Here is a 26,915-nt window from a genome sequence, read left to right as displayed (position 1 = left end):
TTTTTTGGCTTCCAGCAATTTTTCTCTGTGCAAAACGAAACAAAAACGCAGTGGCAAGTGGGTGGGTAGCCAAGCATTCTCCTGCAGCGAGGCACCAAGCCTTGGGCTGTTCGGCATTCCCCTTTTTCTCTCACGTGGCTCTCCCGTCGAGAAAGCACTCTCTGAGAGAGCGTCAAGGGCTCGCAGCATTAGGGGGCCCCTCTTTGGCCAGCTGAGAGGCAGCTCGTTAGCCATGAATGCCCAGGTATCCTTCCTGGTAGGTTCCCACTCTTTGTCGCTGCCAGAACTATCCCTTTGATGGCCGGCCGAACTACTGCGCCAGGGTTTGGATTCCTCGTTCTATGCCGCGACTATCTTTCTTCTAGAGCTAAGTATTCTTTTGTATACAGGAGGGGACCTTGAGCCTCATCCACATCCCAGTGGACCTCTATCCCAATCTCCTCCAGCCGATCCTCCAGGTCCTGCTCCCGCCCAGCCAAGATACCAGGCAAAGCATCACAGACGGCATCACCGTTGACAACCACAAGCATGGCTTCCTCAACATCAGCGTCACGCCGATCGAGTGCTCGATTGTGTGCAACTCGGCCTGGGCAAAGTCCGTTTTCGAACCTGCCATCCAGCGCCTGCCCAAGGACCGGGCCAAGACGGTCGCCATCGCCAAGGACACATATGCCGCTCTCAGCGTCTCTGGCGCGGGCGTGGACGCTGGCTCGCGTGTTGCCGATCTGACTTCCCCGTTGGCGATGGCCAACATCCCTATTTTCTTCATCACGACGTATTGTACGTCCCCCCGTTTTCGGTCTGCGTCATCCGTTGGGGTGTGACTGTGCCGTCCAGCAAAGCTGATGGCTAATATTTTGATCAGATTCCGACTTCATCCTTGTGCCGGATAAAGATCGCCAAGCTGTGATCACGACGCTGCTGGCAAAGGGATTCGTTTTTGTCGAGGATGACCAGTCGCAGCTGGTGTCTCGTGACCCCTCTCCGACGACGACAAGCCACCCACACGGCTTCGATTTCGATCCCAGCCACAGCCGCGCGCCCAGCCAAGGCGGCGAGCCCCCTTCTCCGCATCCCTCATCCGTCGACGATCTCCAGGAACGCACCTTCGCCCTCCTCAGGAGGCGCAACGTCACCCCGCATATCGAGCCCGACCTCGTCCTGGTACACTGCACCGGCATCCGCGGCGCCGGCACGCAGCACCCCCATCACCATCCTTCCGCTTCCTCCATCACCCGCTCGCGCGGCCCCAACGGCAGCCGCCGCGGTTCAGCCAAAACCATCGCCGGTCCGGCCTGGGTGGACACGGTCGACACGAAGCTCTACACCGGCATCGTGGCGGCGCTGGTGGCGCAGCCGCGCTTCCTGAGCGTCTCGCTCGCGCCCGACGACAACCCGCCGTCGCTGCTGCTGGACCGGGCGCTGCTGCCCCTCTTCGGCGACACGCTGGTGGGGCCGGTGGACGGCGCGCTCGTGCCCATCTTCTTGGACCTGGCGGACCTGCCGTTCGAGGCCACGGGGATAGTGTCGGGCGTGGCGGGCCGGCTGGTCAGGCAGCTGCGGATGGAGGACGGCGCCGAGCTGTCGTACCTGTCGACGGCGAGAGCCGGGGCAGTCATCTTGTCGAGCGAGCACGCCGGGGTGGCGTTGGGGATTTTGGGCCCGCTCCTGGGGGGAGGGGGTGTGTAGGAAGGTCGCACGGGGCTGGCAGTGGAGAGGGCGAGGGAAGAGAAAGGGGGGAAGAGGGGGCCGGGGGGGGGGGGGGGGGGCGTACAGGAAAACAGGTTGATTGAGAGGCGCAAAGGATAGGAATGATGTTTGTGTTTGGAGTTCAAAAACGGTGAGGAGTTCGAGTTGCTACGGGTCAGTGCGAGTCTTGTCCAAAAGTCGGGGAGCTCCCTAGGCAGCATATGTAGGTATAGTGGGAGATGTGTAGGTAGCTGAGATTGTTAGTATTGCCCCGAGAGTCTGTAGTATAGGAAACGGCCTGATATCCAATGAGCCTACGCTTTTGCTTACCGTTCACTTCCCTCCCTTCTTCTTCTCACCCCTTGCCGTCGTCCCTTCCTCCCTGACGAGCCCGGCCCTCACAAAGGCATCCCTCGCCGCCTGATTAATCAGAGCGAACCGCCGCGGGCCCAGTTTCTGGCCGCCGTACCACCGCGTCACCACCACCATGACATCCCACAGATCCATCAGCTGCATGAGATGCAGCAGGCGCCCGCCGGCCGCCGTCTCGCCGTCGTCGTCGCAGTCCTGGAAACTGGTGCCGTTGGCGCCGCGGATGCGCCAGGCAGTGATGTTGTGCGTCGCCGCGCGCACCCGCTTGTCCGAGGCCAGCAGGTGGGCGACGTACGAGCTGGCTTGCTGCGGGGAGGCTACGGGGGCGCAACGGGCGAGGAAGGTTGATTTTGACTCGGTGAAGGGCAGAGAGAGAGTCCAAGGGGGCGGCGGGCCTAGAAGAGGATCGGACTCCGCCTCCTGGTGGGTGGCGGGAGCAGCGGTGCCGTTGGTCGTTGCAGCTCCGGATGAGGATAAGACGGAACCAGTGCCGCCGGCCCCTGTCTCGTGCTCGTGGTCGACCTCATCCGCGACCTCGCGGTCCTTAACGGCGGCCAGCAGTTCTTGCACCTTTTCTATGGCGTCGAACAGGCAAACTTGACCGGGCTCGTACACCTCGCTGACGGCAGTTCGGAAGAGGGCCAGGTCGCGGGCTGCGTCACCGCGCTTTCCGGCTGAGCCAGAGCTCTGCGTGCCCAGGACGACGGGTGGGACATCCGGGTAGGTTGGCGGGAACTGCAAGCGGAGCGATGCTGTATCGCCAGGGAGAGTGAGCACAAAGAGGGTGGGGTCCTGGTCAGGGGCCGAGCGGGAAAGCGTGGTGTCGCCGTAGATCGAGTTGATAGCTTCTATTTCGTCCAACAGTGCCTCTGACATTCTTGGCTAGTGGGTGTTTGCAGCCCTTGGCCAGTGAGGGGGTACGAGTGAAGAGTGCTCCGACTGAGCGGGTGAGTTTCGGGTTGAACTGCTGCGGCCTTTGCAGGGGTGGATGCGCTGAGTGAGTGCGCTCTTAACTGCTGTGTAATGGTTGCAAGTGGGGCCCTCTTCCATCTCTTTCAAGAATCGGACACTTGCAGCGGCCGCTCGATGAAAACACGAGAACCGCAAAGATGGATATCTAGAGTAAATTTGTTTTTTTAGTCAATCAATTAGTATATGTCCTCGGTTGTGAGATACTCTCCTTGTTCGATTTCTCTTTTCCCATTTTGCTGGTATATTTCTGCTGAAAGGCATGAAGCGTCCCAGCAGCGTACCTTAGGCTAATGCGCATGCGTTGTTCCTGTGAGACCAAGCTTGGCGACTTTCAACTGGAGATGCTTTCTCAAGTTTCATGACCCGGTTCTGGAGCAAAGAGGATGGGAGCCACCTGGTCAAGCCCGGTTCTTTGTTATCTCCTAGCACCTTTGTGATGGGAACCCAGTTACCTAAGTAATAAGTGATGTTGACCCATGGCCCCTTGCCGTGGACTCGCTCCCGCTTTCTGAACTGCTTGGCAGCACCAACTGATAAGAGTCGGCTCCCCTGACCTGCCGCACCACAACACCTGCCAGCCTGATCTGCCCGCAAACTTAAAAGTTGTGATTGTGCCTGCTGTTACTACAGAGCGACATTCGCTCTTTACCCCTGACACATACGAAGCGGGGAGGCAAAGCACGGCACACCGCGAGCACACAGACTCGGCATTAAATTAGCCCGTACTGATTCCCCTCACCCCTTCGAGATTCAGCATCAGGCTGCGCTTCAACAGGGCGCCGTACCACCTGCGAGGGAGCGCGATCAGAATCCCAACGAGGATGGCCGCCCAAGCCAGCGAAAGCAGTGATGACGGCACACACTGCGCCTTCTTTTATGGTGAGCCGGCCTGGGAATCCCCGAGCGCGGAGTCGCACCAGACCGACTTCTTCCTTGGCTAAGCTCGCCTGCTGACTTTGCAACACGTTCCCGGTGATAGGCACACTGGTATTGGAGACACTTTTAGAGAATAGTTCTTGTGACTGCTGAGATGACACCCTGACCGCTGACCAAACAACTGGGCTGCTAGATGGTGCCTGAAGTGTTCTATTCTGTCTGCTACGGCAGCAAAGACGTGCCCGAGGCCATCGCCAAGCTGCACACGTTCCAGCCGGCCATCCTGCACGGCTACTGCCGGCGCCGCGTCCAGTTTGCCGACTACCCTGGCATCACCAAAGACGAGGCCCACCAGGTTTTTGGCACTTACGTGACAGGGCTCACCCGCGCCAACATGGCTAAGCTGGACTACTTCGAGGGCGGTCAGTACGAACGCCGGACTGTCACCGTCAAGCTGCTCGACAAGGTCGGCAATTTGCAGGGTGAGGGCAATGTCGAGGGTGAGGAGAGGACGGCCGAGGTGTACGTGTTTAGGGACGAGAGTGATCTTGAGGACAGGGAATGGTGAGTTGTCACGGCGGTATCCACTGCAATCGTTATTTTTTGCCTTTTTTTTTTTTTTTTTTTTTTTTTTTTCCGGCAGCACAGCACCCAAAGCAGAAGTACTGAAGCGGTGGTTGCCTAGGGACCTGGAAGAGTTCCGCCGCGAGAAGCTGAAGTTCTGGACACGCGCCGGCTATGTTTTTGAAGGTGAGGGCTAGCCCTTCTCCTTTTTCCGCAACGCTCAAGTGAGCTAGCAAGCCAGGCGCTGACTTGAACCCTAGATTGCGACCCAGACGACCCAGCAGTTGTTGAGGGCAGCCAAGGCTGATCCAGACAGCCAACTGGAGCAAGTTATGAGTTTTTTTAATACTACCCGCGGAAAGCATGACGTCGGTAGATTCATCCTAGTCCTTCTGGCTTGGAAGATAGACTTAGAGCTGTTTCCACGGAGAGATTCCCGCAGTGGCCAATATGTCACGCTCGAGATCCCCGAAAAGACCCACGCTCTTGGTTGGTAGTCCAGCACCTTCCTCGCCCCCTTGCTCTTGGTGCGAGTACTGCAGGCATATGTGTAGAGGGCTCATCCAGGGCCATTTCGACCCGTCCGTCATGGTCCAGATCTCCTCCACCGGTAGCTACAACGGCTCTCCATTTTCAGTGGAGTTGTGCTTCTTCAAGATGCTGCCCACGGCCGTGGCAAAGGCGAGCCAGCTGTGCCCTAGCGTCGTCGTGAAGTAATATCCCTTCTCACACATTAGCATCGACATCGGGACCCAACGAAACTGAGTAATCATAGCCTCGGCTGGGCGTCCCTCCCTACCCCAGTTAGTCGGCTCCCCTCAACCATGGACCAGCCCCCGGCCAATGATCGCCCGGACTTGCAGAACGGGGCGGCCGGCGGGAAGGCCCCGGCTGAGCAGGGTGCTTTCCCAAAGGAGAAAGCTGGGCACGTGCCAACGCGGAAGGGACGCGCGGACTGTCACAGACCCGTGGACCCGGTTCCCTGGTTCACCACCCCACCTTCCAGCACCAACGGAGAATGCAACCCCCCGCCAAGGTTGGTCTCCGTTACACGCCTTGGTTGCCGTTAGGTTCCCGTTCCGGGCCTTGGCCATGCCCTACCGCGGTCTCGCATCACAATTCCCGCCAAGAGGCCGAGGGCGGAGGTGACAAGCACGCCTCCATTTGCTGCGGCGGCACAGCCGCCGCGCTTTCCGCTGACATGACAAGGTCATTAACGGGGGTTGTCTCGCTCCAACTGCCTCGGCGCTTGCCGGCCCGCTCTGTTCCACTCCGTCACTACAACACATCGGCTAGTGCAAGCCGCGTTTAAAGACACCGCGTCTAGCCGGTTTCCAGGCAGCCGGCATTCCGGACGCGGTCTGCAGGATGGATTGCTACGGGCTCGACTGCTCACCGCAACTACCCGCCAACCGTTTCATGAGGGCTAGATCTCATGGGCCGTATGCAAGGTTGTTTGCGACCCTCGAAGATCCACACATGTTTCCCGTTCAGGTGAACTTTGGCAGGGCCGCAGTATCGGTTCGCCGGCCTCAGTGCTGGCTACCAGGGATCGCTGGCAGCGGCCGGGTACCCCGTTCCCGCAGCAGCTCTTCGCCGCTTTCTTCGGCCCGCGGGAAGGAGATGCGATGGGAAGGGGATGGAGGCCGATGTTCGCACCCGCCACGGAGGCCAATATTTACCTCCATTGACCCATTGACGATAGAAGTTACCTCTAGCTATCGAGCCCACCCATGTCGTCGTAGATTCCTCACACTCACAATCGCGAACAACTTCCCAGTCTCTTCTTAAAGTTTTTGGCTTCTTGGATTGTCTGGCGCAATATCTTTCGCGCTCCTTTGATTTGCTATTCAGCCGACTAGCGCAGTGCCTCGTTGAACGAGCGTGTCGCTCATACCTTATCCTTCCCTACCCCTGACATCGATCTAGATCTGCTCGCGTTTTTGACGAAACCTTTCCGGTACGACGCATCCGTCGAAATGATCTTCGCCAATTCCTTCATTGCCGCCTGTGGCCTTGCCACTATCGGACATGCTCATATGCTCCTGAGAAATTCTGCTCCTTATACCAGTCCTGCGCTCCAGTTTGGGCCCGCTGGATCCTTGCGGCAGTAACTTTTCCTGCTAGGCTGCGGTAGGTGCCCGGTGTTCTGGCACGCTGACCGAGATGGCAAAGGGCTCTAAGCAGAAAATGGGCTTCACCGGCTCTGCCGTCCATGGCGGCGGCTCCTGCCAGGTTTCTCTCACCTACGGTAACCGGCCTACTGCAAAAAGCGCTTTCACAGTCATCCACTCGATTCAGGGAGGCTGTCCCGCTGGGGGCGTTGCCAGCATTGGCTGGCAATGACCCCACCGCCGTGGCCATGGGTGCATACATACAATCTCACCATTCCGCGGGACGTCCCCGCTGGCAACGCCACCCTGGCCTGGCCGTGGGTGAACAAAGTCGGTAACCGCGAGCTCTACATGAACTGCGCACCTGTCGGGATTCCCGGCGATGGTGGTAGCAAGGCGGCCCTCGACGCGCTGCCCGATATGTTCATCGCCAACATGGCCCCGCGTGCCGACTGCAAGACCACGGAGGGTGTGGACGTTCAGTACCCCAACCCTGGCAAGTCGGTCGACACCCCGGGCTCGAAGTTCAACCCTCCCGTGGGCAACTGTGGTGCTGACGCAGCTCCTGCCATCCGCGGCCGCTGCGCTACCTTCCGTGGCTAGACGGAATGCTCCAATCCTCTCAATGTCCCACACTCATTGAGACACGGGCGTACACCGCCACACGCACGGCCATGCACACGCACACTCGCGCGCCCGCTCGTTTCGGCCAGCTGGAGCCGTTCTCGGACCATCGAGAGCGAAGTTGCGAAGTCGCGTCTCTCGAGAGCAGGGCGCTCTTTATATGGCGAGCCAAGGATGGCGGGCACACCCACTTCATGAACACTTCGGCAATTGTGGACACATTCGCTTCTATATCCGGGAACCTTTTTTCTCCCAGCACTCATTCCAGGTTTCAGACGGATGACAGACCGGTTTCCGGTGTAGCATTTTCTTTGCATAGGAGTTGGCGTTGAAGGACAGCCCTTCTTTATCGCAACGAAACATGGCATTTGGTCGTTACCTTTGCCAAGAAACTGGGATGAGGCTCTGCGTGGGGAGTGGAAGCTGATAAGATAATCTCCTCTGTGGGGTGCGACTGCTTGGCAGTGCAGGGGTGCCGTGGGTACGTACCGGAGAAAGGTTGCTCTAGCGAACCAGGCGGCCAATCAGCGATGATTTACCCATGCCTACTCGTACGGAATAAAAATGTTGCGTCGCCTAGCGCACTTTGATTTCGCGGCAGCATCCCCCCCAGCTTTCGCGTCCTGGGATTTTTCGATCAATGCTGCGCGTGGATCGCAGCCTTATCCGTGAGCTTGAAGAATATCCGTGCCGAGGTGCCTTTTCCCTCCCACGCTCTCTCTCGGCGGCAGAGGACCCCAATCCTCCTTTTGTGCACCGCTCCCAACTGCGATAACGAAGCCGGCCTTTTTTTTCTCCTGCATCAGCGCGCTGCGGAGTAAATTTCATGAAGACTTCGGGGTGTGTATATGCTAGCTTCCCCGTTACTCTTACACTTCGTCTAGCGAGTGCGGGAGCCCGAGGCTTGTTGGCATCCCAGTCGCTAACCGCCCCCCGAGGGGAATTCCGTTTCAGCCCGACATTGACGAGTCCATTTTCGGCCTACCGGTCGAGGCCAACGTGGCTGTCGGCCTAACCACCCCGCGACGGCGGATGTCGCAGCCATGGCGAGCAGCCTGATTGAGGATGTGGTGAGGAAGCTCAGTGTAGCCGAGACTGGTAAGTTCCTTGCTCAATGCCGCACTTGGTTGCCGCAGCTAGGAGTTGCAACCTCTTTTTAGACTAACCATGGTCCTTATCGCAGAGCTTCGGCTCAAGGTCGAGGCCGCCTGTGCGCTCCGTGACAGTCTCGACCACTACACCACCGGCGCCGGCTACCCGGTCTTCCTCAAGCGGGTAATGCCCACGTTCGTGAACATCCTGCGCCAACCATGCGTCCTCCAGACAACCACCGCCGAGCAGATCAATGCGCAGAAGCTGCGGAACTGCGTGCTCGAGATCTTCCACCGGTTACCTACCTCGCAGGTCTCCCCCGAACCATTCGAGCCGTACGCCGAGGAGGTTGTCGACCTCTTGATGCATCTCGTCCGCAACGACAACGAGGACAATGCAGTCCTCTGCATCAAGGTCATTTCGGACATCATGCGGCACCAGCACAAGATCATGGGGAACAAAGTCCAACCCTTCCTGTCCCTGATACAGGAGTTGTTTGAGCAGCTGGAGAGGATTGTTCGCGAGCAGTTGGACAGCACCTCGGTACCCGGCCCACTGGGGGCACCGTCCACGCCGAGCAGCACACAAACCACCTTTATGCCGCACCAGCAATCCCCGAAGCCTGGCTCTCCAGTTGCCACCGGAGCTCCGGACTTCAACGTCAACGTCGAGGGCGGCCAGCAGACGAACCGCACCCTGTTGAAGGGGATGCAATCCTTCAAGGTCTTAGCCGAATGCCCCATCATCGTCGTCTCCATATTCCAGGTCTATCGGTCGACTGTCGCGCAGAATGTCAAGGCATTCGTGCCGTTGATCAAGTCCGCTCTGCTTTGCCAAGCAAAAGCCCAGGACCAGGCACACAAGGACGCCGCTGCTCGGCACACCATCCACATCGGCGTCTCCCCTAACATCAAAAATCGGGCTGCTTTTGGGGACTTCATCACCGCCCAGGTCAAAACCATGAGTTTCCTAGCATACCTGCTTAGGCAGTACTCAGGCCAATTGACCGACTTCCTGCCTTCGCTTCCCGAAATCACCGTCCGTCTCCTCCGGGACTGCCCTCGGGAGAAGTCGGGAGCGCGAAAGGAACTACTGGTGGCGATTCGGCACATCATCAATTTCAACTTCAGGAAGATCTTTCTGCCCAAGATCGACGACCTGTTGGACGAGCGGACTCTGATTGGAGATGGCCTGACGGTCCACGAGACCATGCGGCCCCTTGCGTATAGCATGCTGGCTGACCTGATCCACCACGTCCGGGAGAGTCTCTCACCTGAGCAAATCCGCAAGACCGTTGAGGTCTACACCCGGAATCTCCAGGACAACTTCCCGGGTACCAGTTTCCAGACCATGAGTGCTAAGCTCCTTCTGAACATGGCCGAGTTCATCGCTCGGATGCCCAACAAGGTCGATGCTCGGCATTATCTCATCATGATCCTCCACGCCATTGCCGACAAGTTTGCCGCCATGAACAGGCAATATCCGAATGCGGTCAAGCTCTCGAAGCTCTACGCTCAACAGGCGGCCGACAAATCCCCGGAGACATATCTCCCAGACAAGGAGCATCCGCCGGAATGGGACGAAGTCGACATCTTCAATGCTATGCCCATCAAAGCATCCAACCCGCGGGACCGCGTGGCCGACCCCGTCGTCGACAATAAGTTCCTCTTCCGGAACCTCATGAACGGTCTGAAGAACACGTTCTACCAACTGAAGAGCTGCAATCAGCCCGGGGCAGTCGACCTGACCGGCGCCCCTGCCCATTGGACGGACGTTGCCTACGGCTTCACGGCCGAGGAGGTCAAGGTCATCATCAAGCTGTTCCGCGAGGGCGCCTACGTGTTCCGATATTACGAGATGGAGAAGCCGGCATCCGAGTCGCCGTACAGCTCGCCGGTCGAGTACATGGCCAACTTCTACATGGTCTCGAGTAGCAAGGAGGAGAAGGAGCTCCTAGAGACGTTCGCGACCGTCTTCCACTGCATTGATCCAGCCACCTTCCACGAGGTCTTCCTGCAGGAAATTCCGCGGCTTTACGAGATGATCCACGAGCACACCGCCCTCCTTCACATACCCCAGTTCTTCCTCGCCAGCGAGGCCACGTCGCCTAGCTTCTGCGGAATGCTGCTGCGCTTCCTGATGGAGCACATCGAGGATGTGGGGTCTGCCGACATTAAGCGGTCGTCCATCCTTCTCCGGCTCTTCAAACTGGCCTTCATGGCCGTCACCCTTTTCGCGTCCCAGAACGAGCAGGTGCTTTTGCCGCACGTCGTCGACATCGTGACCAAGTCTATCGAGCTGTCAGCCAAGGCAGAGGAACCGCTGAACTACTTTTTGCTGCTGAGATCTCTCTTTAGAAGCATTGGCGGCGGCAAGTTCGAGCATCTCTACAAGCAGATTCTGCCGCTCCTGGAGATGCTTCTCGACGTCCTCAACAACCTCCTCCTGGCGGCTCGCAAGCCGGCCGAACGGGACCTCTACGTGGAACTCTGTCTCACCGTGCCAGCACGCCTGAGCAATCTTTTGCCGCATCTCAGCTTTCTCATGCGCCCCCTGGTCGTCGCCCTGCGCGCGAACACCGACCTGGTTGGACAAGGGCTGCGGACACTGGAACTGTGCGTCGACAACCTTACGGCCGATTACTTGGATCCCATAATGGCCCCCGTGATCGACGAGCTCATGACGGCGCTCTTTGACCATCTGAAGCCCCATCCGTACAACCACTTCCACGCCCACACGACTTTGAGGATCCTTGGCAAGTTGGGCGGCCGGAACCGGAAGTTCATGACGGATGCCCTGCCGGTCACATTCGAGCAGTACGCGGATGATCGATCAAGCTTCGATGTCCGTCTCATCGGGTCGAAGCGGGACAGGGCCTTCCCGGCACATCTCGGAATTGACCTCGCCATCCAAAAGCTGATGGAAGTACCGAAGCCCTCCAAGGGCCCGACGCCGCCGCCGTCGAAACAATACGATGCTTACTACAAGAGGCAAGCATTGAACCTGATCATGTCGCAGGTCAAGCTGCGCGTTGGTTTCGACACCTTGCCGGATGACCTCCCCCGCCTCGTCCGCCTCCAGGTCCAGGATCTCATTGCCGGTAACACGGACGCCGACATCGCCCCCTTCGAGGCGTCTGACCGTGAGCGGTCCATTGCCAAGAAGAATGACGAGGAACGCTTGTTGAAGCGGCTGATCAAAGCCCTTTTGTTCGCTCAGTCAATACCCGACTTCAAGGCCGAGGTGGACGCGCTGCTGTTGAATTTGGCTCGGCACTTCACCATCATCGAAGTTGGACGGGCGCTAGTCGACATGAAGAAGCTCAAGGCCCCTTTTGACACGAAAGCCGGCGAAGGCCCTCTCTTCGTTGACAACCGGGTCCTGTCTGAAGCCATCTTGGAGTCTATGGCTTCCGAGAACCCGGATGTGCGAGACGCTGCCGAGCGGCTGATCAAAGAGATGTACGACTCGGCGGTCACAATCTTCGGCTCTCCTACCCACGTCGCCCGCCTAAGCTTATTTGACAGCCTGGCCTCCACCTTCTGCCATGGCTGTTATGAAGAGGAGTGGTTTACAAAAGCCGGAGGCACATTGGGAATTAAGGCGCTGCTTCAGAATTTCGAGCTGGGAGACTCGTGGTTAGCAGGCCAGCACATCGAGTTTGTCCGCGCATTGATGTATGTCATCAAGGACATGCCTCAGGATCTCCCCGAAAAGACGAGGAGGTCGGCGCAGGTTACTCTCGAACTACTCCTCACGAGACTCGCAAAAAACACCCAGAAGTCAGATTGGCTGCCCCCTCCGGCACCAGGGCCGGCGCAGGCCCCTGGGCCGGCGCCGCCACCGACCGAGAAAGAGTTTCGGCGCCCTCAGATTGTCGTGATGCTCAATGGAGAGCTGTCGCACATGAACCGGCACGTCCGAAATACGGCAAAGAGATCCCTTGAGCTGATTGCCAAGAGCGCTGGGGCCGAGGTGTGGGAGCTTCTCGAGCCTCACCGTAAGCATGTCCTTCAGCCAATCTACGCCAAGCCGCTGCGGGCTTTGCCTTTTGCCATTCAGATTGGGTTTATCGACGCGGTCACGTACTATATGTCACTGAAGCGCGATTTCGTCGCTTTCGACGAGAACTTGAACCGGCTTCTTATGGAGTCGCTGGCCCTGGCCGATGCGAGCGACGAGTCTCTAGCAGGGAAGACGCTGGAATTCCGTACACATGATTTCATCGTCAACCTTCGCGTGTCGTGCATCAGAATCCTCAGCTGCGCCATGGGTTTTGATGAGTTTGGGAGCGGTCCCAACAACCCGACGAGGATCAAAGTTGTCTCCGTCTTCTTCAAGTGCCTCTACTCAGACTCTCGGCCGACGATCGAGGCCGCTAATGACGCCTTGAAGGCGGTCCTGCAGCATACCAGCAAGTTGCCTAAGGATCTGTTGCAGTCCGGGCTCCGGCCTGTCCTCGGTAGCCTGCAGGACCCCAAGCGCTTGACCGTTCAGAGCTTGGAGAACCTCGGTCGCCTACTCCGGCTCCTTACCACCTACTTCAAGGTGGAGATCGGCACGCGCCTCCTCGATCATGTCAAGTCGATCGCCGAACCCAACTTCCTTCAGCAGGTCTCGTTCACCTTCTTCGAGCAGCACAACTCGCTGAAGGTGATCGCCGCCGTCTTCAACATCTTCCACCTTCTGCCCGAAGCGGCCAAGCAGTTTAAGGAGCGCGTCATTGACAACGTCTTGGACCTCGAGAGGCAGTTGCGGAGGACGCATCACAGTCCGTTTCGCCTGCCCTTGTACAAATACCTCAACAAATTCCCATCTGACGTGTGGGCTTTTATCTTGGGCAAGCTCGAAGAGCTGAGATACGGCCGGTTTATGGCTCAGGTGTTGCGGCACCAAGACAGCCAAGTGCTTCGAGATTACGGCGCGGCGAACGTCGAGGTCATCATCAAGACGTGCAATAACCTCGTCAGCCGAGGAGAGGAGGCCAAGTACATCGCCGTCATCAACACCATCAACATGCTGGACGCTCTCTGCCAGTTCCCTAACACGTTGTCCTGGTTGGACAACAAGGAGCACATTGACTGGTTGAAGCAGGTTGGCAAGGAGCTCGAGCGCAACTTGAGGATGAACACTCTGGCGCCAAGCCTGCGGCTCCCGGCTTATCAGGCCTCGGAACAGCTGATGAACATTCTGGTCGAGGCACTCGCCCGAAACCCCCAGGATCTGGAGCCGCTCTTTGGCCTTGTCGAGTCCGTCACAGCTGATGAATTCCGTGAGACGCCGGTGTTGCTCTCGCACATTTACAAACATATCATTTGCAGCGACTCGATCGAGTTCTGGAGAACCGTTGTCCTCCGCTGCCTCGAGATTTACGCCGGCAAAAGCGCATCGCAGCGGACCAAATGGTATCTGCTCCACAACATCGTCAACCCGATCGTCGCAATGGACGTTATGCGGCACTGGAATCGTGGCGAGCAGAACAAGGGTCAGCGCTTCCTCGACAAGACGGTCATCGACTCGATCAACACGAAAATCTGGAAGGTCAACCTGCCCGATCCGCAAGAGGACCTTTTGCAGCCGCGCATTGACCACACCCGCATGGAGGTTCTTCAACTGTCGGCCATGCTTGTCAAGTACCACCACGCGATTCTGCAAGATGCTCGCAAGGACTTCATCAAATTCGGCTGGACGTATATCCGGCTGGACGACGTCATCAACAAGCACGCGGCGTATGTCGTGATCGGCTACTTCATCGCCCACTACGAGACCCCGGCCAAGATTGTCACGCAGATATATTTCTCCCTCCTCAAGACCAACCAGAACGAAGGCAGATCCCTCGTCACTCAAGCGCTGGAACTCATGGCCCCAGTCATGCCCAAGAGGTGTAATGCACCACTTACCGACCGCAATCCGATCTGGGCTGTCGCCCCGCGTCGTATCCTCGCCGAAGAGAGCCAGAACGTGCAGCAGATGACGTGCATCTTCCACTTCCTCGTTCGGCACCCGGACCTGTTCTACCACACTCGGGACAAGTTCGCCATGCTGATTATCCAGTGCCTTCGAAAAGTGGCGTCGCCGCCTAATCCGTCCAACGAGAGTCGGAAGCTCGCGCTCAACATGATGTGGTTGATCTGGCAATGGGAGCAGCGGCGCGTGGAGGGAAAAGTGAGCGAGCCTCTCCGTGCCCCCTCCGAATCCCCCAACACCAAGAAGCGGAAGCTGGAAGAGACCCCCCAAGGCTCGTCCCCTGCGGCGGTGCGGCAGCCGGAGAAACCAGAGTTCCAGATTCCTCCGATGGGCCGTCATAAGATGATCAAATACCTGGTTGAGTTCATCGCGCAACTGAACGAACGTTACCCGCTTCCGTCCGCCAAGCCTCGCGATCCTGCGACGCCGATGCTGCCCATGACTTCACCGGAGCTCTGCAAGAAGGCGTTGACTTTGCTCTACAACCTGTTGCAGCCGCAATACTGGGGGGACCTGGACGTGGATCTGTTCCCCAATGTCACCGACGTGGTCCTGGCCAGCGAAAAGTCGGCGGCTCTCCTCACGGCCGATCCTTCTGACACGGACAAATACGACGACAAGTTCATCACCAACATCATCAACACCTTGCAGGTGGTCCGCATCATCCTCAACTTCAAGTCCGACGAGTGGATTCTCAAGAACATGGGTCAGATTCAAAAGATTCTTGAGAAGTGCTTGAGATCGGAGAACCCGGAGATTCAGGACTGCCTGCACATGGCTGACAGGAAGTATGACGGTGATCGAGACATCAAACCCATCGTCAAACGCATCCTAGATGCGGTTCCGGAGGACCTCCCAATGGAGGATGCGGACGCTGACGGGGAAGCGGAAGCTCAAACTTCGGAGATCATTATGTTCCTGTCGAGCATTGCTACAGAGAGCATGGCTGCCTCGAACTATGTGTCCGGCATCAACATCTTGTGGTCGCTTGGACGCCGCAAGCCGTCCACGATTGACCAGCACATTCCCGCCATCATGAAGTCGCTGCAGTCGAAACTCGCCCGGGACCATGTCTCCCATTATGCGGCTTTGGCTCATCAAGCCAGCGGTGTCCGACCGCAGCAAGACCCGAATGCGCCGACGGAGATGAACGCCTATGATCTGGAAATTCAGACAGGCTTGATCCTCAAGGCGATTGAGGTCACCGTGATGCGCATGGAGATTCTTGGGGACAATCGGCGGCCCTTCCTCAGCGTCTTGGCGACCATCGTCGAGAAGTCCCTGCATTTGACGCTCGGCGAGAAGATTCTCGAGATCGTAGAAGGCTGGGTCTTCCGCTCCGAAGGAACCTGGCCGACGCTGAAGGAAAAGACAGCCGTGCTGCATAAGATGATTTCCTTTGAGCACCGGCAGGATCCTGCCATGCTCATGAAATTCCTCGACCTCGTTCTCCGCATCTACGAGGATCCCAAGATCATGCGGACGGAATTGACAGTCCGCATGGAGCACGCCTTCCTCATCGGCACGAGAGCCCAAGACGTGGAGATGCGCAACAAGTTCATGGCCATCTTCGACAGGAGCCTGCCCAAGACAGCCAGCGCGCGGCTTGCCTACGTCCTCCTGTCGCAGAACTGGGACACTCTGGCGGACTCATACTGGCTGGCTCAAGCATCCCAGCTGCTCCTGGGCGGGGTGGACATGCACCCTATCATCCAGCTTCACCCTGAAGATTTCCGGGTTCCGCAAATTTCCCAGCTCTTTGGCATCTACTCCAAGGACACCCGCGAGCCTGCCAATATGAGCGACGACAAGTACGAATCTTTCATGGCGAACCATCGGCGCTTTGTTGCCGAGCTTGGCGACATCAGAGTGCGTGACATTCTTGAGCCGTTGACTCAGCTGCAACACATCGACCCCAGTTTTGCGCATGAGCTGTGGGTTGCCCTCTTCCCAATGTTCTGGTCGGCGACGGCCAAGGAGGACCGGCCTGAACTCGAACGCGGAATGGTGACGCTGCTCACGAAGGATTATCACTCTCGCCAGATGGATAAACGGCCCAACGTGGTTCAGTCATTGGTCACCGGGGCTGTGAAGACGTGGCCTCACTGCAAAATCCCGCCGCACGTTCTCAAATTCGAAGCCAAGATATACGATGTGTGGTACCCGGCCCTTTGTCAGTTGGAGAACGCGGCGCTCAAGCCTGAGATCGACTCTGCGGCGGTGCGGGAAAGCAACCTTGACGCCTTGGTTGACCTTTATGCTTCGCTTGGGGAAGATGACTTGTTCTACGGAACATGGCGTCGCCGGTGCCAGTTCGTCGAGACAAACGCGGCCTTGTCGTATGAACAACACGGGATGTGGGAGAAGGCTCAGCGAATGTACGAGACGGCCCAAATCAAGGCTAGAACCGGTGTGATCCCCTTCTCGGAGTCGGAATACATGCTCTGGGAGGATCACTGGGTGCTCTGCGCGCAAAAGCTTCAGCAGTGGGAGATCCTGCAGGATTTCGCCAAGCACGAGAACTTCCAGGACCTTCTCTTGGAGTGCGCATGGCGGAATCCCGAGTATTGGCAGAACCAGGACAACCGCGAGCAGCTGGATACGCTCATCAAGGGCGTCATGGATGCGCCGACCCCGAGGCGATGCTTCTTCCAAGCCTTCATGTCTCTACTGAAGCTGCACAACAAGCAGGAGACCATGCAAGACTTCAATCGGGTGGTCGACGAGGCCATCCAGTTGTCAATCAGGAAGTGGCACCAGCTGCCGAAGCGGCTCACATCTGCTCACGTCCCGTTGCTTCAGAACTTCCAGCAGCTTGTGGAGCTCCACGATGCTAGCGTCATCTGCCAGAGTCTGGCCAGTACGAATGCGAGCAATCTCGACGTCAAATCCGGTGAGCTTAAGTTGCTTCTCGGTTCTTGGCGAGACAGGCTCCCGAACATGTGGGACGACATCGTTTCATGGCAGGATCTGGTGACCTGGAGGCAACACATCTTTGGCCTCATCAACGGGACGTACCTGCAGCTTTTGCCTCAGCAGCCTCAGAATACCGGTGGCGCGTCGTTTGCTTACCGGGGATACCACGAGACGGCATGGATCATCAACCGGTTTGCCCACGTGGCGAGGAAGCACGCCCTGCCGGATGTCTGCATCAGCCAGCTGAGCCGCATCTACACCCTGCCTAATATCGAGATTCAGGAGGCGTTCCTGAAGCTGAGAGAGCAAGCCAGGTGCCACTACCAGAACCCGGAGGAATTGTCGAGCGGGTTGGACGTGATCAACAACACGAATCTCAACTACTTCAGCGCGCCGCAGAAAGCCGAGTTCTACACGTTGAAGGGCATGTTCCTGGAGAAGCTCGGTCAAAAGGACGAGGCCGATAGCGCGTACGGCACGGCTCTTTACTTCGACATCACGGCGGCGAAGGCGTGGGCGGAGTGGGGCTACTTCAACGACAGGAAGTTCAAGGAAAACCCGGCGGACCTTGGGGCGGCTAAGCAGGCGCTCACCAGTTACCTGCAGGCCGCGTCGAGCTACAAGAACCACAAGTCGCGAAAGCTGATTGCACGGATCCTGTGGTTGCTGAGCCTCGACGACGCGAACGGCACGATCGCGGCAGGGTTCGACGATTTCAAGGGCGAGATCGCCGTCTGGTGGTGGATTACGTACATCCCGCAACTTCTGGTCGGGCTCGGCTACAAAGAGGGACCCAGGGTCCAGAACATCCTCCTCAAGATAGCCAAGACGTACCCGCAGGCGCTCTACTTCCAGCTCAGGACGAACCGCGAGGACATGCTGACAATCAAGAGAAGTCAAGAGAAGGAGCGGGGAAGGCGCGCTCAGGCCGCTGCGGCTAACAAGCCGAACGGTTCTCCACACCTGCCTAAGAAAGAGTCCGCGGCTGGCGGCGCGGATTCCCGTCCGGCAACAGCCAACGGGGAAGCGAGCGGGCAAGCCAAGCCGGAGCCGAAGGCCGAAGGCGAGAATGCAGGCGCCCCGGTCACCAACGCGGCGGCGCAGGGCGAGCAGAGTCGGGGGGCCACTGCTCAAAAGAAGCCGCCGTGGGAGCTTACCGAGGAGATTATGAGCGTCCTCAAGACGGCGTTTCCGCTGCTGGCGCTGTCGATGGAGACCATGGTGGATCAGATCCAGAAGCATTTCAAATGTCCACCCGACGAGGACGCCTACCGGTTGATCGTCGCCCTTCTCAACGACGGCCTTGCCTACGTGAGCCGGATGCCGACGTCGTACGCCAAGGATGTCAAGCTGCCTGCTGCAACGGAGAATAACATCACTCGTTTCGCCGAGACGATCCTGCCAAGCCACATCCGGGGCACGTTCGAGGCCGACTTTGTCGAAGTCAAGCCGACGATGTACGAGTACATCCACAACCTTCGCAAGTGGCGCGACAAGTTTGAGGAGAAGCTCGACCGGCGGCCGTCGCCGGTGCCGCTTGAGAGCTTTGCGCACTTTTCGCCGCACCTCAGCGAGTTCCGGTACCAGAAATTCGACGACGTCGAAATCCCTGGGCAGTACCTGCAGCACAAAGACAAAAACCAGGACTTCGTGCGCATCGACAGGTTCCTGCCCAACGTCGACCTCGTGCGCACGATTGGCGCGTCGCACCGGCGCCTCAGGATTCGCGGGCATGACGGCAGCGTGCATGCGTTCGCCGTGCAGCATCCGGCAGCGCGACACTGCCGACGTGAGGAACGGATCTTGCAGCTGTTCCGCCAGCTCAACCAGACGCTGGCTCATAAGAAGGAGAGTCGCCGGCGCGATCTGCAGTTCACGCTGCCGCTCATGGTGCCTCTGGCGCCTCACATCAGGATTGTGCAGGACGACCCGTCTTACATCACGCTGCAGGGGGTCTACGAAGATCACTGCCGGCGGCACGGCGTGTCCAAGGACGAACCGGTACTCTACACGATGGAGAAGCTGCGGGGGCTGGCGGATGTGAAGGTCGCGGTAAGTGCTGGGCAAACCCGGCGTCGTCGGAAGACAGACAGACAGGCTAATCAGGCACGAGTCACAGAAACCGGCGGAGCACGCCGTCACAACGCGGCTGGAGGTGCTGCGGGCGATCCAGGAGAAGTTTGTGGACAACACGGTGGTCCTCGAGTATTTCCAGCTCGTGTTTCCGGACTTTTCCGAGTTCTGGCTCTTCCGGCGGCGCTTCTCGTACCAGCTGGCGGCGCTGACGTTCATGACGTACATCCTGCACATCGACAAGCGGTACCCGCACAAGATGAACATCGCGCGCCGGTCTGGCAACATCTGGGGCTCGGAGCTGATCTCGTTCATGGCGGCGAACCGGCCGTACTTCCACAACCAGGAACCAGTCCCGTTCCGGCTGACGCCCAACCTGCAGACGCTCATGGGCCCGCTGGCGACCGAGGGCATCTTTGCTTGCTCGGTCATGGCCATCGCGCGCTGCCTGGCGGAGCCGGAGCAGCAGCTCGAGCACGCGCTCACGCTGTTCGTGCGCGACGAGATGATGTACTGGTTCACGAGCTCGTCGCGCGCCATGACCCTGACAGAGAACCAACTGCGCGAGACGGTGCAGGCCAACAGCGATATGATCGTCAAGAAGGCTGTGTCGCTCGCCCAGGCGCCCGCGGGCAACCTGCCGGCGCACCAGACGGTCATTGACCTCGTGGCCAAGGCGGTCAATCCGATGAACCTGGCGCTGTGCGATGCGTTATGGATGCCTTATCTCTAAGCCGGAGAGCGGGCAAGGGTGTGGAGGTGGGGGTGAAGGCGCAATGGCAATGGGCTTGGTATGGCTCTGGTTTCGTTCGGTCATGGGGATTTTTTTCTCGGTTTGGCTTGTTTGGCATTTACTTTATTTTCCCCTCTCTTACTGGGGTTGTCGGCCGTGTACGGAGTACAATTGTGTATGGATATATGGAGGGTGCGGCTGCCGGTGTGCAGGGGCGCAGCGGGATTGGCCGGGACAGGCGGGACTACTGCTTGAGTTGTAATCCGGAGACACTCGCGTCCCTGGGATCTGGAATTGAGATGTCCTTGTTATTTATTTTACTTCTCAACTTTGCTCTGCCTTCCGCAAACGATTGCGGATTACTTGATATCAATCACTCGTGTACCCGCTTTCCCGTGATATGCTCCTCTCTCCGCCGGAACAGAGAACCTACCCCAGGATACCACGATACCGTCTGGGCTGTAGTGTAACTTCACTAGTCCGCTGCGTGCGTACCCACACGCTGGCCCCTGGCCCAAAGGCAGACAGGGGCTCGGGCCGATGCCGATCGGCGGCTCCGGCCTTCAGCGGATCAGTGGAGGAAGTCGCTTCCCGGCAACCCCGCATACCGTGGGGGACCGGGGTGACCGGCGGACTTGTGCGACATGCATGTACCCTCGGGATGCCCTTTCCTTCTTTGAACTCCGACGATAACCTCGGCTTGTCCCCACAGCACAGGTTGTTGTTCAACGTTGCTCCTTCCTTGGTTCGTACTCGTCATTGCAACCGTTCATCGCCCACATCTGCGGAGGGTTAAACGGAGAGTGGGACGTATTCGGCACACTCATAGAGAAAAACCGGCAGAACCAGCAACAAACACACGCTTGTTTACTTTTCGAAGGGCATCAGAACCCAAAAATGGCGGTGAACGCGCAGCAGGCCGCGTCGCTGCCACGGAAGCTGTGGTGCGTTTCCGACCGCCTCTCATCCAGTTCTCGTCGTTTCGTGAGAACAACTCAAGCATAAGAGAAAAAGGGGCTGGTTCGTTTACTTCGTGTGCTCACCAGACTTCAGGGAGCATCCCCACCCGGAAAGCACCCTCATGTACCGCTTCATGCAGGATCTCAACCGCAAACACGGCCTGCACCTCAAGGTCACTTACACCTACCTCACTACCTACCTACCTACCCGACCCTAACACTAGATACATACCAGTACTGACCATGCACGGCAGACCTTCGCCGACCTGCACAACTTCAGCCTCACAAACCGCACCGCCTTCTGGTCCCACCTCTTCGAGGCGGCACGCTTCATCCACGAGGGCACCTACAGCACCGTGGTCGACGAGTCAGCCCCCATCGACGCCGTCCCGCGCTGGTTCGACGGCGTGCGGCTGAACTTTGCCGAAAACGTGCTCTTCTCGCGCCCGGACACCGGCGCGGACACGTCGACGGCGGCGCGCGGTGTCAAGGACAAGGAAGATGGCAGGGTCGCGATCACCGAGGTGCGCGAGGGCGCATCGGAGGTTAGGACCGTGACGTACGGCGAGTTAAGGGCCACGGTCGGGGCGCTGGCGCGGGCGATGAAAGCGAGGGGCGTCGGCAAGGGCGATCGGGTGGTTATCGTCGGCGCGAACAGCGTCGAGACTGCGGCGGTGTGGTTTGCGACCACGTGGCTCGGTGCTGTGTTCAGCAGTAGCTCTACGGATATGGGGGTCAAGGGGATATTGCAGCGGGTGGTGCAGGTCAATCCAAAGGTGAGTACCGCGCAACTTGTCTCTTGCGGACCGGTTTGGTGGTGGATTGCAGTGCTGAGAGAAGAAACAGTTGTTGTTCATGGACGATGCCGCGTTATATAACGGCAAGGTGGTGGACTTGAGGGGGAAGATGGCCGAGGTGGTGGAAGGGTTGCGAGAGTGCTCCGAGTTCTCCGGCGTGGTTGCCATCCGCCGGTTCGCCGAAGCCAGGGATGTCTCGCGCGTGCCGCTGGCCGAAACGTGGGAGTCGTTCATCACAGCCGCAGGAGGGAATACGTCGCTACCCCAGGTTGTGCGCATCGGCTTCCACGAGCCCTTCCTCATCTGCTACTCGTCCGGCACAACAGGCACACCCAAGGCGATCGTCCACTCGGTCGGCGGCGTGCTGATCAACTACTACAAAGAGGGGCGCCTACACGAGGGGCTGGGCCCGCACACCGTCGCCCTGCAGTATACGACGACGGGCTGGATCATGTATCTTGCAGCCATCGGAGCACTGCTCTATGGGGGCCGCACCGTGCTCTACGACGGCTCGCCATTCCAGCCCGACGCCAGCATCCTGATCCGCATCGCCGCCGAGCAGCGCGTAACAAAGCTGGGCGTCAGCCCGCGGTGGATGTTCGAAGTCGCGAAGGCCGGCCTACGCCCGCGCGAGATGGCCGGCCTCTCGAGCCTGGAGACCGTCACCTGCACCGGCATGGTGCTCTCAAACCAGCTATTCGAATGGTTTTACGACGTGGGCTTCCCGTCGCACGTCCATTTGGCCAACATTTCGGGCGGCACCGACATCGCCGGCTGCTTCGGCATCATGAACCCCCTGACACCGGTGTACGTGGGCGGCACGCAAGGGCCGTCGCTAGGCGTCCACGTCGCCATCTACGACTCGCTTCTGCCGGACGGTGTTGAGGGTAAGGAAGTCCCACATGGCACCCCGGGCGAGCTGGTCGCCACCGCGCCCTTCCCCAACATTCCGTGCTTCCTCTGGGGCGACAAGACGCCAGCCGGGGGCGGCAGTCCCGCAGCGCCGGGGACCAAGTACCACGCGGCATACTTTGCACGGTTCAAGCATGTCTGGGCACACGGTGACTTCTGCGTGGTGCACCCGGTCACGGGGAACATCACGTTTCTGGGCCGCGCCGACGGCGTGCTGAACCCGTCGGGGGTCCGGTTCGGGTCGGCCGAGATCTACTCGGTTATCGAGAGGCACTTTGCCGACCGCGTGCAGGACTCGCTATGCGTCGGGCAACGGCGGCCGCAGGACAACGACGAGGCGGTCATGCTGTTCCTGCTGATGAAGCCCGGAGCGCGGTTCGATCGGGCGCTGGTCAACGACGTCCGGGAGGCCATCGCTCGAGATCTGAGCAAGAGGCATGTGCCAAAGTACATCTTTGAAACGCCCGAGATTCCGGTGAGTTTCTCTCTGTTTTTTTTGCCTCGACTTGCAAATCAAACCGAAGCTAATATGCCGCCGGTAGACGACCATCAACCTCAAAAAGGTTGAGCTGCCCGTCAAGCAAATCGTGTCGGGACACGTTATCAAGCCGAGTGGCACGCTTGCCAACCCACAGAGCCTGGAGTACTACTATCAGTTCGCGAAAGTTGAAGAGCTGGTTGGGCCCAGGGAGAAGCTGTGAACCATCATTTAGATGCTCCACCACCTCGAAGAAACAGCGTTGGCTTCAATCTCGCTCCAGAAAAATTGGGGATAAGATCCTGGCCTTTTTACCCTTGACCACCTAGTGTAGAACGGCGCCGCTCATCAGCTAATCCGGGCTTGAGGACATGCCCGTGTCTCATATTAGTCTTTGAGAAAGCTATCGCGCCTGTCCCCGATGGATTTCTGCTAATATCGAACCCCCTTTTGATCCGTGTCCATAAATACCGTGGCGCCATCGCTATGCTATGCCATGCCGTACCATGTCGACCGCGTTATCCATCCATCATCCTTGGCTAATACACAAAAAAAGGGGACACGAAAACGAAAAAGAAAAAGAAGAAGAGAAAAAGACCACACACTTTCGGCTCACCCGTCGTCGCTCATCTCCATCATGCTCTCCGCCTTCTCATCCGCCCCATAGCCGCCTCCCCCGCGCCTCCCGCCCCCACGCGCATTGCCCCTCATGACGCCCTTCCCCTTATCTCCCGACGAAGACGAAGACGTGGCAGCGGCCCTGCCCCTCGTCCGCCTCTCCAGCCTCGCCCTGGCGGCAGCCTTCTTCTCCTCCAACTCGAGCTCAAACCTCTCCATCTCCGCAATGCCCACGTCCTCGACCTCCTCGCCACCGTCGGCCGGATCGAGCCCGGCGCGCAGCGCGCCCATCAGCCCCCCAGCGGACGACTCCTCGAGCGCCTTGTTGAGCAGCTCGGTGGCGATGGGATCCTGCGGGTTGACGGCCAGGGCCTCGTGCAGCACGCGGGCCGCGTCGTCCGGGCGGCCCTGGTCCAGCCTGATCAGGGCCTTGGCGCAGAGGACGGCGGCGTCCTTGCCGCCGTCGCGCAGCACGGCGTCGAACTCGGCCAGGGCCTCGTCGAACAGGCGCAGGCGGCGGTAGGCGTGGGCCAGGTTGGTGCGCACGCCCAGCCAGGCGTGCGGGTCGGCGCCCGTGTCGTCGGCCACGCGCAGCGCCTGCCGGAACAGCCGCGTCGCCTCCTTGAGGCGGTCCTGGTGGTACAGCACGATGCCCATCTCGTTGAGCAGCAGCGGGTCGGTGCGGCACAGCGAGAAGGCCGACTTGAGGAACTCCTCGGCCGCCGTCATGTTGTTCATGGCGTGGTTCTGCATGCCGAGGAAGAGGTGCGGGAGGTGCGTGCCGGTGAAGAGGCGCGCCGCCGTCGAGTAGGCCGTGATGGCCTGGTCGTGCTCGCCCTCGGCGGCGAAGGTGTGCGCGAAGCCGATCCAGGCCGGCCCGAACGTCGCGTCCATCATGGAGGACTTGGAGAAGTAGCGGCGCGCGTCGGCGATCTTGGAGGTGGCGAGGTAGTAGGTGCCCACCGCGAGCCAGGTGCACGCCTTGTCCGGGTAATTGTCGGCCAGGTCATGCGCCACCAGGAAGAGCTCGTTGGTCTGCTTGAGTTCGTACAGGCAGGCGAGGTGGACCGGGTACGCAGGGAAGTTGGACCGGTCTTCCTTCAGGATCATGGTGGTGATGGCGAGGGCGTCCTTGAAGCGGCACTGGGTGTAGAGCTGCTCGGCGCGAGCCAGGAGGATGTCCGGGTTGTCCGCCAGCCCGTAGTGCGTCGAGAGCGAGTCGACGGCGACGTTGAAGGCGCGAGGGTTGCGGTACTTAGAGAGCTGGGTCTGGTACAGCATGTGCACGTAGTCCCCAGGCTCCGTCTGGAGCTCCGGATCATCGCCGCCCTTGGGCGCTCGCACGGAGCCGAAGTCGAGAGATTGCATGAATTCATCCTCTTCGTCGGGCGACATGAGCGAGTTGCGCACCAGCTGAGTGAAAGCCTCGTAACACTGTACGTCGATGCGCAGCGCGTTCTTGTACGCCTCCTTGGCGCGGTCGAAGGCGTTCTCCTTGGCGTAGCAGAGCCCGCGCAGATAGCACATGCCGGCCTCATACCGCCGGATCGACCACTCCTCCTCGCTGACCTCGTCGGGCTGCCGCTCGGGGGCCTTGGAGCCGGCCCTGGTGCCGCGGGTGGTGGTGCGGCTTGTCTTGCGCTTGGCGTTGGCGTTGGCGTTGGTGGTGAACAGGTGGGTCGGGGTGGCCTCGCCTAGCAAGGCCAGGGCTTCGGCGAAGTTGTTCTGACGGATGAGGCAGTGGGCGGCCAGGTAGCGGCAGGACGGGTTCGAGCCGATCAAGTTATGCGAGATGAGCAGGTCGTGCGAGCGAGTGTAGTTGCCGGCATTGAAGTGGACTTGGGCCAGCCAGAAGGCATCCTTGTCGTCTTCTGCAGCAAGAGAGGTTCAGTGTTCAGCGGGGAGATCCCCCCATGAGAGGCTGAAGAGGTGATGGTGATGGTGATGCATACTCGTCAATGCCAGCAGCTTGTCGCCGATGAAGATGGCCGCGTCGTACTGCGCCTTGTTGAGCGCATCCTGGCGCCAGTCACGGAGGAAGCGCTCCATGTTCGGTTGCGACGATGCCATGGATGCCACGCCCGCTTGTGCGTCTCGTCATCGGCTTGGTCCGTCGGCGGTCAGCCTTGGTTGTGGGCGGCGCCGTCCTTCCACCGTCCTTCCACGAAGACCCTTCCAGAGAGTTTGGGAAGAAGGTGCGTTTTTGCGACGCGGTTGACAGGGGTGTGGGGAATGCAGGAATGGTGACGCGCTGACGTTACGGCGGGGCAGGTTCAGGCGGGCCAGCGCGTGGCGCTACCAGGTGCTTGGCAGGCTATCACAGCCCCACTTCAACAGGCCAGGGGCGCTGATGGCTAAAGAGGTCCCGCCAAGACTAATTTCGGCCAATTGTCGGCAATGTTTTTACAGCGTCAGTACCCCGCCAAGACCGCCAAGGGGTTTGCACTATCGCCACGGGTTAGCCACGGGTTAGTTCGCCGGGGGTGCGGGGGGCGGCGCCAGCCCCCGGCTAGTTAGGATTCGGGTTAAGGTTAGGGTGAGGGTCAAGGTTAGGGTGAGGGTTAACTTCGTTTTCTTTTTTTTCGATTTGGTTGAGGTTTCGTAAAGTTGTTGCAACGAGTCTTTGCGATTGTTCGTTGTTGATGTTGCTCGAAGTCGTCGAGGCCCCGTCGTAGCCCCGCTCACCCCGTGGCGATTGTAAATACTTGTAAGCGGCAGTCTCCGAAATTAGTCTTGGCGGGACCTCTTTAGCTATAACCCCAGGGGCGAGCACCCAGTGGTTCTTGTGGAGGAGGACATTCCGAAGTTAAACCCCTTTCAAGCATCTTGCCATCACGCTTGTCCGGAGGCAGCACGCAGCCAAAGTCTGGACAGGTGTCCAGTCTCTGGAAGGTCTGGTCAAAGACCGCCGACAGCGAGGTTGCCAGACACAGGGAGGCGTTGTTGAGCTTGACCAGCATTTTGTCGGCACGGGAGGCAGACTTGCAAGCCGCCATTCAAGCACAAGATTTTTCACACCAGACCCCTTGTCCGGCGTGGTTTATTTAAATAGATTGCGGCTGTATACATAAGATAGTGTAACTCCCCCAGCAACGTGCCCAATTATCGCCGCGTACCCGCGTCAACTGGTGCTGCGAAGGTGGGTATGCGCGGTCTCCG

General features: G+C 59.0%; 7 protein-coding genes across 7 annotated transcripts; 5 read left to right on the top strand and 2 right to left on the bottom strand.

Annotated features, from left to right (window-relative positions):
- Positions 1-145: 145 nt before the first annotated feature.
- Positions 146-1,750, top strand: THITE_2107290 (uncharacterized protein). The gene is made up of 3 exons (XM_003649038.1): positions 146-256; positions 390-780; positions 866-1,750. The coding sequence occupies exons 1-3, from the start codon at positions 233-235 to the stop codon at positions 1,687-1,689; spliced, it is 1,239 nt and encodes a 412-aa protein (XP_003649086.1). The 5' UTR covers positions 146-232; the 3' UTR covers positions 1,690-1,750.
- Positions 1,751-1,758: 8 nt separating this feature from the next.
- On the bottom strand, positions 1,759-3,048 carry THITE_2107289 (uncharacterized protein). The gene has a single exon (XM_003649037.1). The coding sequence runs from the start codon at positions 2,935-2,937 to the stop codon at positions 2,023-2,025; it is 915 nt and encodes a 304-aa protein (XP_003649085.1). The 5' UTR covers positions 2,938-3,048; the 3' UTR covers positions 1,759-2,022.
- A 518-nt stretch (positions 3,049-3,566) lies between these two features.
- Positions 3,567-5,222, top strand: THITE_2107286 (uncharacterized protein). Its single transcript, XM_003649036.1, has 5 exons — positions 3,567-3,912; positions 4,013-4,020; positions 4,103-4,473; positions 4,595-4,659; positions 4,734-5,222. Exons 1-5 carry the CDS (start codon positions 3,855-3,857, stop codon positions 4,778-4,780), a joined length of 549 nt encoding a protein of 182 aa, XP_003649084.1. The 5' UTR covers positions 3,567-3,854; the 3' UTR covers positions 4,781-5,222.
- Positions 5,223-6,452: 1,230 nt separating this feature from the next.
- On the top strand, positions 6,453-7,190 carry THITE_120654 (uncharacterized protein; the record flags this gene model as incomplete). Its single annotated transcript, XM_003649035.1, has 3 exons — positions 6,453-6,543; positions 6,611-6,756; positions 6,804-7,190. The coding sequence occupies 3 exons, from the start codon at positions 6,453-6,455 to the stop codon at positions 7,188-7,190; spliced, it is 624 nt and encodes a 207-aa protein (XP_003649083.1).
- Positions 7,191-8,342: 1,152 nt separating this feature from the next.
- Positions 8,343-20,172, top strand: THITE_2107280 (TRA1-like protein). The gene is made up of 3 exons (XM_003649034.1): positions 8,343-18,016; positions 18,083-19,238; positions 19,306-20,172. The coding sequence occupies exons 1-3, from the start codon at positions 8,379-8,381 to the stop codon at positions 19,990-19,992; spliced, it is 11,481 nt and encodes a 3,826-aa protein (XP_003649082.1). The 5' UTR covers positions 8,343-8,378; the 3' UTR covers positions 19,993-20,172.
- A 508-nt stretch (positions 20,173-20,680) lies between these two features.
- Positions 20,681-23,556, top strand: THITE_2107278 (uncharacterized protein). The gene is made up of 5 exons (XM_003649033.1): positions 20,681-20,936; positions 21,046-21,124; positions 21,206-21,727; positions 21,798-23,135; positions 23,203-23,556. The coding sequence occupies exons 1-5, from the start codon at positions 20,890-20,892 to the stop codon at positions 23,359-23,361; spliced, it is 2,145 nt and encodes a 714-aa protein (XP_003649081.1). The 5' UTR covers positions 20,681-20,889; the 3' UTR covers positions 23,362-23,556.
- A 194-nt stretch (positions 23,557-23,750) lies between these two features.
- Positions 23,751-25,826, bottom strand: THITE_2040054 (uncharacterized protein; the record flags this gene model as incomplete). Its single annotated transcript, XM_003649032.1, has 2 exons — positions 23,751-25,627; positions 25,709-25,826. The coding sequence occupies 2 exons, from the start codon at positions 25,824-25,826 to the stop codon at positions 23,751-23,753; spliced, it is 1,995 nt and encodes a 664-aa protein (XP_003649080.1).
- Between the last annotated feature and the right edge of the window lie 1,089 nt (positions 25,827-26,915).

The sequence above is a fragment of the Thermothielavioides terrestris genome, chromosome 1, assembly GCF_000226115.1.
Source record: "Thermothielavioides terrestris NRRL 8126 chromosome 1, complete sequence".
Taxonomy (NCBI): Eukaryota; Fungi; Ascomycota; class Sordariomycetes; order Sordariales; family Chaetomiaceae; genus Thermothielavioides; species Thermothielavioides terrestris.
Note: the sequence above shows the minus strand (reverse complement) of the source record. Positions and strands in the feature narration are given on the sequence as shown.

Bases quoted from the DNA above. Each gene is read 5' to 3' on its own strand.
- THITE_2107289 (XM_003649037.1), bottom strand. From the start codon at position 2,937: ATGTCAGAGGCACTGTTGGACGAAATAGAAGCTATCAACTCGATCTAC.
- THITE_2107278 (XM_003649033.1), top strand. From the start codon at position 20,890: ATGGCGGTGAACGCGCAGCAGGCCGCGTCGCTGCCACGGAAGCTGTG. The intron at 20,937-21,045 runs GTGCGTTTCCGA...ACCAGACTTCAG, and splicing joins TCGCTGCCACGGAAGCTGTG to GGAGCATCCCCACCCGGAAA. The intron at 21,125-21,205 runs GTCACTTACACC...CATGCACGGCAG, and splicing joins AACACGGCCTGCACCTCAAG to ACCTTCGCCGACCTGCACAA.
- THITE_2107290 (XM_003649038.1), top strand. From the start codon at position 233: ATGAATGCCCAGGTATCCTTCCTG. The intron at 257-389 runs GTAGGTTCCCAC...TTTTGTATACAG, and splicing joins ATGCCCAGGTATCCTTCCTG to GAGGGGACCTTGAGCCTCAT. The intron at 781-865 runs GTACGTCCCCCC...TATTTTGATCAG, and splicing joins TTTCTTCATCACGACGTATT to ATTCCGACTTCATCCTTGTG.
- THITE_2107286 (XM_003649036.1), top strand. From the start codon at position 3,855: ATGGCCGCCCAAGCCAGCGAAAGCAGTGATGACGGCACACACTGCGCC. The intron at 4,474-4,594 runs GTGAGTTGTCAC...GTGGTTGCCTAG, and splicing joins GATCTTGAGGACAGGGAATG to GGACCTGGAAGAGTTCCGCC. The intron at 4,660-4,733 runs GTGAGGGCTAGC...CTTGAACCCTAG, and splicing joins CGCCGGCTATGTTTTTGAAG to ATTGCGACCCAGACGACCCA.
- THITE_2107280 (XM_003649034.1), top strand. From the start codon at position 8,379: ATGGTCCTTATCGCAGAGCTTCGGCTCAAGGTCGAGGCCGCCTGTGCG. The intron at 18,017-18,082 runs GTACCCGCAGGC...AATCAAGAGAAG, and splicing joins CTCCTCAAGATAGCCAAGAC to TCAAGAGAAGGAGCGGGGAA. The intron at 19,239-19,305 runs GTAAGTGCTGGG...CACGAGTCACAG, and splicing joins TGGCGGATGTGAAGGTCGCG to AAACCGGCGGAGCACGCCGT.